This window comes from Oenanthe melanoleuca, chromosome 10 (assembly GCF_029582105.1).
Source record: "Oenanthe melanoleuca isolate GR-GAL-2019-014 chromosome 10, OMel1.0, whole genome shotgun sequence".
Classification (NCBI taxonomy): domain Eukaryota; kingdom Metazoa; phylum Chordata; class Aves; order Passeriformes; family Muscicapidae; genus Oenanthe; species Oenanthe melanoleuca.
In genome coordinates this window covers 7,216,941-7,233,407 of record NC_079344.1, presented here as the reverse complement: position 1 = coordinate 7,233,407, position 16,467 = coordinate 7,216,941, and the positions used below count along the sequence as shown (strand labels likewise).

Here is a 16,467-nt window from a genome sequence, read left to right as displayed (position 1 = left end):
GAGCAGCAATACTGACATGGGATGGGGACATACTTGCTTTCATTAAATGCTCTGTTTGCTCTGCCCTTGCTATGACCCTGAATACAAAAAGCTGGTCTCAACTGATTCTTGTGAGTACAAACATGAGCTTTCCAGGCATGCTTTTTGGGATGATGCTTGGATTGATGTTTACAAAAGATGAGCTTCAAGAGATACACATGTAATTTCTCTTATAGCATGTGCTGCTAATGGGCTAATATATTGTTACAGGTTATTGAAACATGTTTTTAAATGATATAGCAACGCAAATCTAACTACAGTAATTTCTGTAAATACCCATAATGCATTATGAGAGAATTTGTGAATTGATGTTTCTAAATAATAAAGCAGGTACTTAAAAGAGAGAGCTTTGCCTCCCAAATTAAGACATTATTTAAAACTGAATACCGTGTTGATTCATGATTGGTTTTCTTGGTATTTTTCCAACCTAGGACTAGTATTATGAAGTTCATGAAGTACCTACTTTCAGATCTCCTGAGATATTGGCTCCTGCAAGAATGCCAGTGGCAGCTGGGAAAAAAATGGCAAACACCGAAAAAAATCCTTCTCCGCTTCTGAAATCTGGTCCAAAGTTTTCTGCAAATATTGATGCTGCAAATATAAGTGAAAATGAAATATAACAACAGGATGTGATTCCAAAGTTACTTAATGGAGGAGGTGAATAAGCCAGTCTTTCACATCTGGACAACTGGGTTTGAATCTGTCTCACATCACAAGCAAAGTGAATTTGATTTCCTTAGTCTGCTCCCCAGAAGGATGTGCTTGTCTGCATCTCAGATCTACAGATCCATGTTGAAGTGACAGAAGTGTCACTGCAGCACTTGCTCCTAGCTCTGTGTTAAAGTTTGCGTGCTCTACTGATGTATAAATGACTCAAGCTGCATCTTACTGTGTTAGCTGCAGCAACAGAGACAGACTAAAAATTAGAGATGAAATCCATTCCATTTATTTTTAAGCTCACTCAAACTTGGGCAGAAGATTCTGATCTTGTGACCTTTTTCAGTGGAATCCTTAGCTTACTATTAAGTCAAAAGAATGCAAACATAATTTTATGATAGATAGCAAGGTTGCTTACCTTGGTAATTAAAAAAACCTCTTGCCTTCTTTTCTGTGTTGGTAGGAATGACTGTGCCAATAAAGAAGTTTGCAATGGCAACAAGGAGAACGATTAGAAGAATAACTTGAGCCTGTTAATAGAAACAAAAAGATTCTCCTGTTGTTTTTAACTTTGTTGCTGTGGAGATAGCTATAAAGTAAGTTATCTGTATCTCTTCCCTATAACAGGTTATTAATTTCTATAGTTTTTGAAAATACCAGGACTCAAGATAGCAGAATCAGCTAATGATAACAGCAGATGCTTTTTACTAAGGGGGTAATGAAATGTTATAATTTAATAAGAGTTATAATTTAATTTTAGGTTAGCTTCCTTACAAGAAACAAGGCAAATGGAACAGCTAATGCATTAGTATCAAGTATGAGACATTTTTCTATTGTTATAAACTTTTTTACTTGCAGGCAGTTGTCACTTCAAAGTTATAATATCAAATTGCTTTCTGATCTCTTTTACAAGTTGTTCTAGTCTCCATCACAGCAAAAGCAAGCATGCTGTTGAACCTCATTTCTGGACCTGATTTTGGCAGCTGTATTCCACTCTCTAAAGTATTTGCATTTGAATTTGCATTCTGACCTTTTGTACAGGTGAAGAAATAGCAGAAATCGTTAGAGATTAAGGAATGGGTAACAAATAGAGCTCTTCTGCTGAGTAGGGCTTGAGAAAGTACAGTGATAAAACCATATCTTATTTTTGCTACTGTTTATTCTATCAAGCTGCATCAAAAATAAGGGCAAAGGGGGCACGTAGCCAAGGCTCTGAATGATGCCATGAATTATAAAAATGAATATAACCAAGTTGTCTGCAAAACACAAACTTCCTCTTTGCTTTTAAAGGAAGAGTTTAGAGTAGTTGTACTTTCATTGAATGTAATGATTAAACTGCTGTTGCTTTTAGAAAGACTACGCATGAACTGAAACAGTGCTTTTGAAAATTCCATCTGTTGAATAGCATTCCTCACACACTAATGCTGTACAGCAGGTTAATATACTGCTTGCTTTTATATTCTCTTAAAAGTTTACCTTTGCTTCCCATTCCATGCCAGCAACAGAGATGCCAAGAAGACACACCACAGTGATGGTCCCTATGATTCTGATGTCGTTGGACTCATCTACCATCAGCGTATCGCTCTCCTGAAAGTGGTTAGAAATGTTATGAGAACCAGTCTTTCTCTGCCCAACTGGTGGGATCCAGTAACAAGGTAAAATATAAAGCAGTGAGCTGTCCAAGTTTCAGAGATTTGTGAGATCAAATGTTTGTATTTCATGTTCCAGCTGGCTTTTTGCAGTTGGGGTTATTTGGCTGTCTAATGGGATTCCTGTTCCTATCCTGATTTTGCAATTCTTGTCAAGAAATGTATGCAATATTCAAAAGTTAGAAATAATGAAGAAGCATTCTGTGGCATGCTTTTTCAGATCAGCTTCTTCCCTGCTAAAGATGCCCCTCAGGACTTGACTAAAACATATCACTACTTATGCAAGTACATGATGTGAAACAAACACCACCATCACCACCCCTCTCCCCAAAAAAGAAAAACTACACAAAACAAAACTGAACTAATTTCATCATATACATGAAACATCTATATTTACCTTAAGAAGTTCTACAACTGTTTCAGCAAATCCAACTACATACATGGCAACTGCCACTGCATTTGCAAAGGCAAAGATAAGTCCTATTGATCCACCAAACTCTGGGCCCAGACTTCTTGAGATAAGATAGTATGCTCCACCTGCAGACAGAAATTATTGTTATTTCAACACAACTAAACACTCCACTTTTGCTTTTTTTTCCCTCCACGTAACTGTTACTGGAGAAATCTGTGCTTTTAATCTCACAAATATAATCAATCTTTGCCTTACATTAATAGGGGACACTACAAAAAGGCAATGTGCTTTATACTGGTTCTGCCTGCAGACTTTTCATTATGCCTTTCTATTCCAGAAATCTTTTTAGTGCATATTAGCAAAAGTGGACCTTGTTATAATTTTTCATGATGCATGATATAGTAACACAAAGGAGAGAGAAATTCACTTCCAAAAACGTTCTGACTTACATGGATCTATCCCAATGTTAACATGAAAGGTCACATTCTGTGGTACATTATTTAAGTCCTGCATCATAGTGATGCAGTGAATCTTTAATGTTTTTTGCATTAAATCTATATGCATTTAAATTTGCTGTTGATCCACTGGGAGAAATCACTGCAAATATACATACTCTTTCTTTACTTATAACACCGTTATCTCAATTCCATTAATTTTTTAAATTCAAATCTGCAGATTTTTGTATTTTTCATGAGATCGTATTCACTTACCTCCTCTTACTACTCCATTAGTGCAAATGGCAGACATGGAGATACATGTCAATGTTGTTACTACTACACTCAGAGCAATAACTATGATTCCAAGACCTGAAAGATCCGAAAAAGAAAGTATATGCAAGTGTATTCCAGTACCTGTTCTGCCTTAGTGACGTAGTAAGAACTTTCCATTTTCCACAGGGCTTAGACCAGACCAGCTATAACCTAAAGGCTCTGAAATGCACCAAAACTTTGTTTCACAAAATACCTGACATGGACTTTTACAGCCAAATTGTTTACGCGTCTTCCAAAGAGAGGCTGAAACGTAAAGAGTGTTATAAAGAAGGCATTAAACTGAAGATATCCACTGATCTGTCTTCAAAATGACAGGAAGAGATGTCCCATGCTCAGTTTGTTGAAGAATGTCCAACCTGAAATGCTCTGAGTAGGCTGAAAGGTGAAAGAACTCCATGAAAAGCCAGAACCATCCCTTGCTCAGCAGTTGGCAGGAACATCTGAAATGTACTTCTCAGACTGAACTGAAATCCGTGGTTTATTAGAAGTGACAGCTCAAACGCCTTAAATTGTGATGAGAAGTGACTAGGATTGTTACCTTCCAGTTCCATTAGATGTGCCCTTTGGTTTATGGTCCCTCTGGTTTGTCTCATACTAAAATAGTACATAAATACCTTCTGGGGCTTGAAAGCATTAGTAACCCTAAGATTTTTACCTCCACGGACAAACCCATTAGTTGCTATTGCAGAAGTTGACAACCCAGTAATTGAGGTTACCATCGTGGCGAGAAGAATTATGATTACTCCAAGACCTGTCAGTAATAAGAAGATAAAATATTTTACTCATATTCCATGTTTCCTACAAATCATTCTTTCTTTAAATTGAATTTTCAGGCCAGAATCAGAGCAATAAACTGAAAAGATGGTTTGTTGACCATTTGCAGCTTGCAGAACATTTTCATGAAGTCTGTGTCACGATAGTAAATTATTCCCATCAGTCTTCAAGCAGTGATTCCTTTGGATACGAGTACCCTGTCGAGGAATTCTTAAGATTACCAAAGGATGGAGGAAATAAACAAACAGGTGTCCCTTGACATGGATGCTTATATCTACCTTTAACACACATCCTGGCTGTTTAAATGAAGAGATAAACACATTAACAGAGCTCTTGTAACAATGCTCTTGTCTTTCATCAGTTAATTAAATGTTGAATCAGAGGAAGACTGACTGTATAGATTCATAGTGCATGAGGACAAAAAGTCTGTCAGGCAGAGGGACAAGACCTGAGTGGGAGCCTTCTACAACCTCACTTGGTAAGCTAAGTGCTGGGCTTTCCTACTCTCTGCTCATCTACCTCTTTCTCTGCAAAAAAGTAGTTTAACACAAAACAAACACTTGAAAATGGAAATACTGCTTTTTAAATGCCATTTACTTTAACATTTACTTTGACCTGTAATGTATAGTCATAGAGAACTTAGAATATTTTTCTTTTTTTAGCTGATATTACAATGATAATCAAATATCAGAATATCAATGATAGGTAATTAGTTATAGGTAACTGGATTTCAGTGTAAAACTGAAATCTGAGAATGTTTCCAGTCTTTGGCTATATGGCTGGGTTTCTGTTAACTTTGTGAAACTGCTAGAAACTATATGAGCAGCATGTGCTTTGTATGATTTAGAATCATAGAAGCATTGATTTGAAGTGACATCTGAAAAGTCTGTAGCTCAACCTCCCAGTCATAGCAGAACTACCTCCAACACAGAATTAAATCAGGGATGACTTTGGGCTAGCTGGCTCTTGAAAACCTCTGTGGATAAAGAGCCCACAGCCTCTTTGGACTGCATGTTCTACCTGCCCAATAAAAAAGCTTTTTTCATGTACAAACTGCACCTCCCAAGGTTCAATTGCAGCCACTGCTGTTACATTTCTGGCACTACCTAGAGGAGCTTGGCTCTGAAGTTCCATATCTCCTTTTTGTTTCAAGTCAGGTGAAGAAATAATATAATGTTTTTCTCTCAACTTAATTTTTATCTATGAAAAGGTGGGGAGAAAACCAGGAGAAAAAAAAATAAAGAATTACAGTTTGGTGCCAAGCCTGGAATCAGTTCTTAGTTTACCTGAACTTGCTAAGGCTTATGCAATATCTGTCTTGTTTCCATAGAGTACATAGCCATTCAGTGTGTAACTGGAGAATACACATTGCTTGTAGCTGTATGTATTGATCAGGGCTCATCTAAATTGAAACTTAGATCCTACAATTGACATTGAGCTAGAAGTACAACAAACTTATTGATTTATCTGCTCTATTTCTACCATCTGACTTACAGATCAGATTCCTGAGTTCAGTTCATACTGGATGCTTATAGACATCCAGTCTCTGAATTAAAGTTCTTTGCTGCTTAAATTATAGCCATGTTATCACAATCCTTTAAGATAAAGCAATGTAATGTGTGAGCCATAAATGATATATAACATAGTGTAGTATATTTAAAGTGATATGATCCTCTAATAAATCATGTTTATCTTACTGATTTCTGAACTCTTACTATAACTAGTCATGCAAGTGTTTTATGTGCAGGTCTGTATAAAAAAACCCCAAATGGTCATTCCTTTTGGTCAGTTATCATTACATAGAAGGATGTTGTTCAACCATGCAAATTTTGTGTCTGAGAAGTGTCTGGATATGACTTTAAGAGCTGTTAACTCTTTAATTGAGTAAGTTAGACACATAATTCTCAAAGCAGTGTAAGTGCTTAGCAGTTTGCTAAGTGTATGTGCATTCTAATGATACTTTTCAAGAATGTTCTATTGCATTTCACAATTCATATTGTTAACATGTATATGATATATAGGGTCAGATATTTTGCTAATCTGATAGTAACGCCTTCATGGGAAGGCTTTAATGATAAGTTTTAAAAAAATATTTTAGCATTTAAAAAGAAAAGTGCATAAAATGAAGGGACTCAACCAAAACATCATTGTAATATAATGTAATGTAACATAATTTTAATATTTGGGGCCAGATTTAAGGTAGCATTAACTTGGTGTTTTTCCCTGCCTTTGTCTAACCATTCCATGTACAGGTACAAATACAGATTTCAGAGAATCCCCAGATATTAGGTGGAAATAATAGACTAGTTTTGGACCTGGAATCTTATCAGAACCATACTGTCCCTTTTTTCCTAGCTTATGATAGCCAGAGAACCTTGTGGAATCCTATTTTTCCTCCTGTAAGAGCTTTTGCCCAAGACAGCCTATCAGGGTGTGGAAATAATTGGGTTGTGTCTCTTTGGCCCTCTAATGATGGGGATGTAAATGGTGCCCAGATGGTGGTTTAACTGTCTCATTTAATTTCCATGTTAGTAGCAGTACCCTGTGAAATCCCTGAGCCTTGGTGATGATGAGCTTCCATCACGGTTCTCCGTAAGCAGCTTGGCTGGGGACTTAAAGCTTACTGCTTATAAGGCATTCCAAAAATGCATTGAGAAATTATTCAAATGGAATTTGACATCTCATTTTCAAAAGTAAAAGTAACCCCCTTGCATAACATATGCAATTTAAAAAAGCAACAGCAGAGCAATAAACCATAAGAAAGAAGAGCCTGCTTATCAATGAGTTAAAACGGTAAAATTAAAAATGAAAGCAGAACTGATGTTGGTGAAAATTAATGTTAAAATCTGATTAAAGTTTAGATTGAAAACCAGGCATATGGCTCCTAAGTAAGTTGTTCCGAAATGAATTACTCTTGCCCATGGCTATTCTCACACCTCAAAACAAAGTAATACTTCTTGATGATCTCAATAAGTTACTAAACTGCCCTTAAAAACTAATTTTGCATGAAGCCCCAGAGCAAAGTCTTGGCAATATTAAGATGCAGAATTTTCATGGCAAGGCATATAGTTATGAGTGCCCTGGGCTGTATGTGCTCATTTGGTATGCATCATAAAATCAGAAAGCACCCTTTTGTCAGGCACAGTGCTGGAGCCATGCATGGAGCACTGCAGAAGTTGTAAAGTTCTTCCGCTTAGTTCTGGATCTTTTATTGTTGGGTTGGTTTTCCTTTTCCTATTTGTGTCTCTCTAAGTTTGTGATTTTTTCTTAATAAGCGTTTAATTTGGTTTTTTTTTTTTTTTTTTATTAAAAGCTCAGTCTTTCTCAAGTGAAACTTCTATGAAGTTACTGCTTTTTATTAGAGATGAGACTTCAACCATACAAATTTTGGAGATGTTTCATTTCACTTCCATTGACAAGGATATGAATGATAGTTATATTCGATCTGATTTTGAGCACTGGCTTTTACCCAAGCCCAGCAGAGCTGACACCCCTTAATATAACTGAATGTTTCCATTCTGTGATAATCCAAACTGAACTACTTGCCATCCTGCCTGCTGGTTTTTTATAACATCTGGGTGCCAGTCAAAGATCAGGGTCGCATTGCTCTAATTGGATGATCATGGATCACAGAGGGATAGTGCCATGGCAGCTCAGGTTTCTGTGCTTCCCCAGAGCAGTAGCTCTAAAAAGAGATTTGTAGCACCCAGCTGTGGGACACTGCACCTTGCTGAGCTGCTCTTGCAATGCTGGAGACTTGCAGTGTTGGGAGCATTTCCCTCTCTTGCTAGTTTCACTGAACACTGCAATATACTGGATGGAGGCCTGGGGCCCAGTCTCCCAGGGATCTGGGATCTGGAATTTGGATTAATTAAATTGCACAATAAGGCAGCAAAGATACAGCACACAATGAAATGCACTTATTTCATTCTTTTGAAAGCCGTAGCAAAGTTTTTAAAACTTAGTCTTTCATAGTACACTAGTATCAAGTGCTGTTCTGTAGTTAAAAATAACAAAATCCTGATGAGATGAGAACCTCCTTCCAGTTCTGTTTTCATCTTGGCAGAGAAGTGTGAAGAAGTGTTGTTTATAATGTGTAGATGACAAGGTTTGGGTTTCACAGATAAGCAAAGTGTGAACTCTTAAAGGTTAACACTGTACGCACATATTAGAAATTGGCCCGAGTCATAAAGTTTACATCTGTTACAGGATCTAAATACAAATTTCACTAAAGCTCAGAAATATTCAAATGTGATGATCATATGCATAGTTAACAGATCTATGCCTCTAAGCAGTAATTTGGCTGTGAGTCTGGAAAATTCCAATAGTTTGGAGGATTAATGTATTTTACCCTGGCAAGCATTTGAAACCATTATTTAGTTCAACATGCAAATGCACATCTCAGATTATATATTAATCATGATCATGTATAGTTTATCCTCTGTATCCCTTTCACTGTTGAGAATGATATTAAATAAGATACATACCAATTCCTGCTTGACCTACAATCCAGGAAAGTCGAATAAAGAGCATCACACCCCAAATATTAAGCATGCATCTTACCTAGGTTTTAAAGAAAAATTACTGCATTAGTTCAATGTTGAAAGTAATGTTTAAAACCAGAAGGGTGATAAAGTGCATTTCACCCCAAACATCCCTGAAGTCTGCCTCCCTCTCTTAATTCTTCAAAGACTTAAGTGCAATAGAGCTGATTTTATTTTCTTTTAATTATCTTTTTAGAAATGCAGGTAAGTTTCTCACCAGCACACCCTTCACCCATCCAAACTTGACAAATCCTGTTTTGTTTTCCTCTTCCTTGCTGGCTGCTGTCTCATCTCCAGTGGTGCTTTCTCCATTTGCCACTCTCTCGACTGAGCCCGTGCTCACAGCAATGTTCTGGAGGATCACACAGAAAACAAACACATTTTTTGTGCCAGGCAGAGGACACCTGGCTGCATAAGGGAGACATAATAGAAAAGAATTCCAAAGATCAGGTTTTACAGTCAGTGGAGTAGAGAGCAATATCCTGCTCACACCAGGCATCAGCAGGTGGGCTTGCTAACAAGGGGAGGAGATGAAGGAGCCACTTAAGCAGAGTAAATACATTACTACCTGATCTGATACTGACCTGTTTTTATTGTAAGCTATTTCATATATATGTTGTGTTGACATGTTGGTAGAGCATCTAACATAATGAGGGTCTTGTGGTTGGCCTCTGCATGCTCTTGCAACAATTTATGAATAATGCTAAGTGTAGAGACAGGGATAATTGCAAACAGTGAAAAGAGACCTGCGTGCTGCATGGCTAAGTTCTGTGATGAAATCCAGTGTTTCCTATTGAATGAAGCACAAACATAACTGCAGCAGCAGATGGGTAACATATTCCTGAAAACAATTAATGAAATGCCAGTGAAATGTAGAAATTGAATAATCCTTTCTGTGGCTTAGCCACCACTGGTGTTACCAGAGTAGATAGGATTAGGAATTGCCATATTTGTGGGGTAACCAGAGTAAGTAGCCCAGAATTTTAGATTGTTCACTTCCATTACAGACATAAATGTGTATTTTTTCTCCTCACGTCTCTTGCCCCAGAATCTTTGAGACAATCCAGCTCCATGGATTCTTGTGGCTTGAATAGGAATTATTAATTGTGCTGGGATTTATATTCATTGTAATTGTTTTATAATTTCTTTTTTTAAAAATTTTTATTCAGAGCTCTCACTGTTTCTGTGAGGAATTGGCATTATAGGTTAGCAATTGCCTGATTTTTCTGGGTCATCCTCAAAGGCCTTCAGGAAGGACCCTGCATGTTGCCATAGTCTGGCAGAGAATCAGGAGTGGGTACCACTCCTGGAGAGGAATCAAGATGCTTTTAGGCTTTGGACGGTGATGAAGATATTTCCAGATTAACTAAGCAGGTCAAGGAGGAAAGACATCTGTGATTCTGTGAAATATGAGATTTTAAATCTTGGTTAACTTTAAAGTTGTTTCTATATTTTGTCCATAAATTTAAAAATAGCCAACACACAAACCCAAAACAGATATAAAGACCAACGGTATATGCCTCTTATACTAATGTTTGGACTTGCCCCCGAAGGATGGGGACTCTAGCCAAAATGATGTGAGGTTTTAGAATGCCTTTGACACAGTAAATGCCAGACTGTGCTCACAATGAAAAGTAAGTGACTGGATAATATGTTTTGACATGGGCTAGACTTGGTGCCCATTGCCCTGTTGGCCCAAAGAAAAGTGGGAATACAAGATCTGTTGAAAACCTGTGACTTTGAGCTTCTTTGAGATACTTAGATAATTTTGACAATTCTTACCCTGAAATAATAATGTCTGTATTTGCTCAAAATACAGTAAATGATTGAAGTCAATGAAGGAAGATCAGCAGAATAATATGATGGGCTTTTGCTACAGTGGTTAGAATTTCAAAGACAAAAAAATTAAAAGGGTTTGGTCTTAGTACTTGAAACAAGTTGTTTCCTCTGTACTTTGAATTAATTTGTGCTCTCTATGCCATTATCATAAATTATGGCCTTAAACCTTCCATAAATGCATTTTAAATTGGTGTGCTTTAGTGAATGATTGGTTATTTACCAAGCAGCTGTACCTGTGCTACTCATGCATTAAGGATGTGGAATAAAAGTGACAGAACATTTTGAAAAGCTACTAAAATAAAAACTTAACTGCTTAAAAAACCCCAAAAAAACCTAATCCAAACATATTCCTTTCCTTGTTTCAGAATGGTTTACTCTTCATCTCTCCTGAGGCTAGAGATGATGAGCTCATCAAATCTCCATAACAAGTGTGGAGAATAGCCAAGAGGAAGAAAGGTTAGAATATTTCTTATGTAGGGTAAATATTAAGCCCAAGTAATTATCACCAGCCATCAGCTGTGAAATAGCACTTAGACTATTTTTTAGGGATTTAATTGGCTTAATATGTGCAAAAACTGACACATCTTGCTAAAAGATGAGACACATTTGACTCCATCAGTGTGGAAACTAGATATTTGAAGTTCCTTTCAGCCTGTCTTACATTCTGACATTTGAAAAATTACATATTAAAAAAATATTAAATATTAATATTTATCTTCTGATGTTAAGCCCAGCATCAAAGCACAATGGGAATGCTGATGTGATGTTTAGCAATCTGGTCAAACATATGCCACTTCTTATCAGAGTCTTGCAGTGGGCTCTTACAGAACAGTTTTCTTCAAAAACTTGAGTTTCACATCGGGGCAAGGGGGTGGGATTGCCTTGAGGTATGGTGTGGTAAACCCAGATTTTAGTGGTTAAGTAAAAAAAAGGCATAAAGCATCTGCTTCAGCAGTGCACCTTAGGCTATTAGTGTAACTCCTGGCCACGCTGAGTGTGGCATCTCCACTCTTTGCTGGGGGCTGGAGCCTCTCCAGTATGTACATACAGCCTGTGCTCCTGAGGGGAGCTCTGCCTTTTCAGACATCTCAGTTCCCTTTCCTACTAAGCTCCTATTTGGTGACCTCGTGTTTGTTTATTCTTCAGCAAAAGCTCTGCAGACTGAAGTGATTTGTCCAAGGTCACCAAGTGAGATCATGGGACAGCCAGGAATGGGCTCCAGCCATGCTAATGGGGCATCGTTTGTTCCAGGGCTGTGGTTGTGCCCCCAGACCAGGGCCACAACCCACATAAGGGCACAGCAGGTTGCCTGTGTAACCAAGGTCCCATTACATATGACATTCACCTTGCTATCTTGAAAGGCAAAAGATTATCTTTCTGTGAGATGGATACTGGATACTGGAAAAAGTCTGGAAGTCTTCAAGTTAGATTATGCTGTTTTCTCTTTTTTTCTAACAGTCCCAACAGGTCAAACAATTTTCTCTTCATTTTATTCTGTGATGTAATTTGCCCTTTAATCATCTTTAAGTGAAAGCCTTAAAAAAAAAAAAACCTTCAAAAATTATCTAATTTAGTTTAAAAATGTACAAACCATTGAGAGATACAACAGTAAAAAACCCTGAATTTTCTGGTTACCATCAAAACTGAAAAAATCCTTTAATATGCTGATGTTCAGTACATGTTCATTCAGCATTATGTTCAAAGACAAGATACAGTTTTACTCCTATCTGGCCACTACTGAAGGAAATTATTTCAATAAGAGGAAATTTCTTCTGGGCATGGAAACGTATTTAGTTCTTTGAGTAGCAGTTTTTACATCTGCAAATGAGTAGGGATACTAGTATGTTTCCCTTTTCCTATCTGCTTTTTTCTCATATTTGGAAATATTTCTCCTTTTAAGCCATTTTACACAGATCTATGGAGAGCTTAATTTGAGTAAGTCAGGCCAAAACTAGGAAGCTACCCCAATAAGATCCTAAAGAATCAGGTCCTAATTTAATAATGGCTGTATTTTTTCTTTATTTCATTACTTTATATTAACCCTCCATAGGAAAGAGGAATCTCCAGAAAACAGATGTTTGAACAAGATCTGGATTAGCATTCAAAAATCAGAAGCTTGTCCAAATTATTCAGACCTCAGAAGTATGAAAACCTGAGCAGTATGGGGATAAGAGCTTGTTTTCTCTCAAGTTTTCTCATTTCACAATTGCCTAACTCAAAGGACAGTAGTTTTGCTGCATATTGACACTTTAGTCTCAGTTTAACTATAGCAACGATATTTCTTTTTCCAGCCTTTCCCTGATAGGTGCACAATTAACCCCAAATTTGTTCACTGAATCAGCACTTGAAAAGTTTTGTCTGCTATCCCACAACACCCTTGCTCTTGATTCTTTCTTGCTGTTTGGGTTTGTTACGGCAACAAACAGCTAGTGCTCTGGATATCTGATTTACTGAAATTGCATTTTTTTCACATAATATTTTTTATAATACTTATATTTGTTAATAAGTACAATGGAGGAATCTGTCAAAATTAGTTATGCATTGATGGAAAATTCAAGTTTAGAGTAAGTGTGAATTGTGTTGCTTGGTTAAATTATGAATTGACATTCACCATCTGCCATCCTAACTCCTATGTGAAACAGAAGAGATTTAGTAGATCCGTACTTTAGACAAGATTAAGCTATGTTTTTCTGCTTATCAAGTACATTAAAATTACCTTTTGATAATTTTTTTTTTTCTTTGAGCAGGGTACAGAGCAGAGAACAAACTGCAGCTACCAACGAAAATATGGTAAGTAGTTACTTGTACTTCTTCTCTTGGGCAAGGTCCATGAATTTAAAGACTTTCTCTTATTAATAAACAGAATTAACAGTGTGGAAATTGAATAGAGAAAAATTTTATCTTCCTTTTCACTTACCTTTGCCAGTTGTTCATGTATTTCTAATAAGCTTGGTCTGTTGAGCTTATTTCCACTGACGCTGCCAGTGTTTCTATAATAATCAATTTTGGGAACTGGGTCCATTGTGTTATGGCCAAAAGTCTGTAGATAATACATTTTACTGTGAGTATCATAGGGATGTAAGCTAGCTTCTGTTTTCTCCCCATTTTGACGGAAATTGTCATATAATTCTCTTTTTCCTGGTCTGTAACTGATTCTTAGTCTGTTATGTGTTTCATCAGTAAAAGATGTTTCTTCATAATGTGGTGGGTCAGAGCCCACATCCTCTTGGGTTGTTTCATTGTTGTCATGGTCTTCATTAATTATGTTAACTTGAAAGCGATTTGCATTTGGATCCAAGAATACATTTGGTGCATTGTTCATTGACATCTTCAGGGATGCTACAGACTTAGGTCACTGATCGTGTAACTCTTCTGTGGCTGCAGCCACTCAGTTGCAGATACAGCAAAGGGTTCAGTGCTGTTGCATATCAGATCTTTGCTTCTCAAATAATGAAGGGCTGAGAATTTTCTCTTGAATCTCTAAGCAGTCTTTCTGATGTTGGCTGCCAGTTTTCTGCTATAAAAGATATAAATAAACTATTTCTATTATCTTGCATGGTTAGATAAGTTTTTTACCACAAGCTTTCCCCTCTCCCCTGCCTCATCAAGTATCCATGAGACTGTCATCCTATGACTCACTGAGTAAAAACATAGTTGAAGCAAAGACAGAGCTTGTGGAAATGTTCCATCTGTGATGGATGCACTTGACCCTCTAACCAAACCAGCAGTATTTTGGTACAAGCTCCAGAGGAGGTAAAGGCCTAAGCTGTAAATGGGCCAAGAACTCCTCCAGTTTCAATCTGTTTTATGAAAACCCACAAAAGAGCAGGGGGACATGGTGAGCATCCATGTACACAAGCTTGGAACATGATCATGCAATTAACACATGGATAGCATGAGACTTGCTTCTCTGTAGCCTGCTCCCCCAATCCCTTCCAGGAGAGTTGCTCCCTGTATGGTGCAGATATTAAATCTTTTTGAGGTACAGGATTTGCATTTGTCCTTGTTGAATGTCATGAGATTCCTGCTGGCCCATTCCTCTGGCCTGTCTAGGTCCCCCTGAGTGGCAACCCATAGAGAGGTGAACACACAACTGTGTAATCTGCTTCTCACCTCCTCTATCCCACACAGATCTCCTCAAAGAAAACAAATAAGCAAACAAAAACTCGAAGAGAAGAAGGGGTACATATATTTAAGGCCTTTAGTGGGTTAAGTACCTTTGCAGAAATTTAAAGTATGGCTTAGAAAGCCCTGAAATTAGCTATTGAAATGATGGCAATCATATGTCTTGAAACATATTTCTAAGGAGATTAGGGAGTGTGGTTATATAGATCTATATAATTCAGTAGGAGCACAGTTTGTTCAAAGGCACTAAACCAGAGCATGCTAAGACATTGAAACTCTTCAAGCATTTGTAAAAGCAGAATGTTTTAGAAACAAAATATATCTCATAAACAAATATATAGCCTGACAATTCTGGATAAATAAGCCCATTACAGACATTTTTTTAAAGTTCCATATTTTCACAAGAGGTTGGACTAGATGAACTCCTAAGATTTTTTCAATTTAAATTTCTCAATGATTTTGTGAAATGCATTTGGTCCTTTAGCACTGAAAGATAAAATACAGCAACAATATTTATAGCTCAGCAATGTAAATCTTCTCTAAAATCACATACCCAAATTATAATTTGAAGAGCTGATAATCAGATGTCCTCCATCTTCAGTATGAGATGCAGCTAAAGCATATTTTCTTATTTCTTCCACCAACTATATGTAATATTCTGCTGTCACCTCTCTGGTAAGACACCACTTTGTCACCCCTCATATCTATGTTAGTTTTCCTGCTTAATGTTGTGTAAGCCTCATAGCAATATATTATATTTATTTAGTTTGTTTTACTTCTACTGGCTTTGTACTATTATTATTTATATATATATTATTTATTTATTTATTTATTTATTATTATTATTATTATTACACATTTATGATCATAGTATTCTGCTTCCTTCAGCCTTTTAAAGTTGCAAGGAAGTGTTTCATCTTCAGGCATGAAAGAGCAAAAACGAATCTTCTGTCATTGAGGTCAGTAAAACTATGTTTGTTTCCATCTCCAAGACTGAATGAAATCCTGATTCTTTGATGACAATGAAATTTTGCTACCAAGTAAAATGATTCTGTTATTTCACTGTCTTATTTCCATATTAGTGTTTTGCTAGGAAAAGTAGTCTCTTACCTTTCTGCTGTTCTTGAAAATAATACTTTGATTTTCACAATATATTTCCAGAGATCTCTTAACTGTTATTTGCTATTAACTTCATGTTTAGTTTTCTAGCATTATGCATAAATAATCAGTTTACCTTATTCAGGGTAATTTAACTTACCATTCAATCCTGTGTTTTTAGGGAAGGACAATCTGCCTCTTTTATTCATGCATACAGTGTGACCCTCTCTTTGAGGCATTACAGGCTCTGCCTTATTGGCCAGATTTTTCTCCTGTTTAATATACTGAATAGATCATCCAATCCCTCTCTTTCAAAACATTTCTAGATGGTGATTTAGAAAGGCATTCTAGCTTGTTAACTTTTAACCAGCAAATGTACCTATCCATTACAATTACTGGGTTTATGGCATTGCGAAATTTCTAGGGGGGCCTGAAAATACTTTTGTTATCTCCATTTCCCTCCCAGCTATGCCTGATTCTGCACAGATCATATTCTCTCTATCTTTCAGTTCTGCATATATAGTCATGGAGATAACAAGAGTTCAGGACAGGATCTGATC

General features: G+C 36.9%; 1 protein-coding gene across 4 annotated transcripts in view; it reads right to left on the bottom strand.

Annotated features, from left to right (window-relative positions):
• SLC12A1 (solute carrier family 12 member 1) overlaps positions 1-16,161 on the bottom strand; it is a 44,670-nt gene extending 28,509 nt beyond the window's left edge. Inside the window, exons 1-10 of one of the 4 annotated variants that reach the window (XM_056499989.1) lie at positions 16,068-16,161; positions 13,602-14,201; positions 9,063-9,197; positions 8,789-8,864; positions 4,183-4,278; positions 3,468-3,563; positions 2,743-2,882; positions 2,173-2,283; positions 1,115-1,226; positions 503-630 (exon numbers count right to left, since the gene is read on the bottom strand). In XM_056499989.1, coding sequence (XP_056355964.1) covers positions 503-630; positions 1,115-1,226; positions 2,173-2,283; positions 2,743-2,882; positions 3,468-3,563; positions 4,183-4,278; positions 8,789-8,864; positions 9,063-9,197; positions 13,602-14,012 — 1,305 coding nt within the window. In that variant the 5' untranslated portion in view covers positions 14,013-14,201; positions 16,068-16,161. Of the gene's footprint in view, positions 1-502; positions 631-1,114; positions 1,227-2,172; positions 2,284-2,742; positions 2,883-3,467; positions 3,564-4,182; positions 4,279-8,788; positions 8,865-9,062; positions 9,198-13,601; positions 14,202-15,919 lie in introns of all 4 variants that reach the window. The other 3 variants (XM_056499990.1, XM_056499991.1, XM_056499992.1) reach the window with 3 other exon arrangements.
• Between the last annotated feature and the right edge of the window lie 306 nt (positions 16,162-16,467).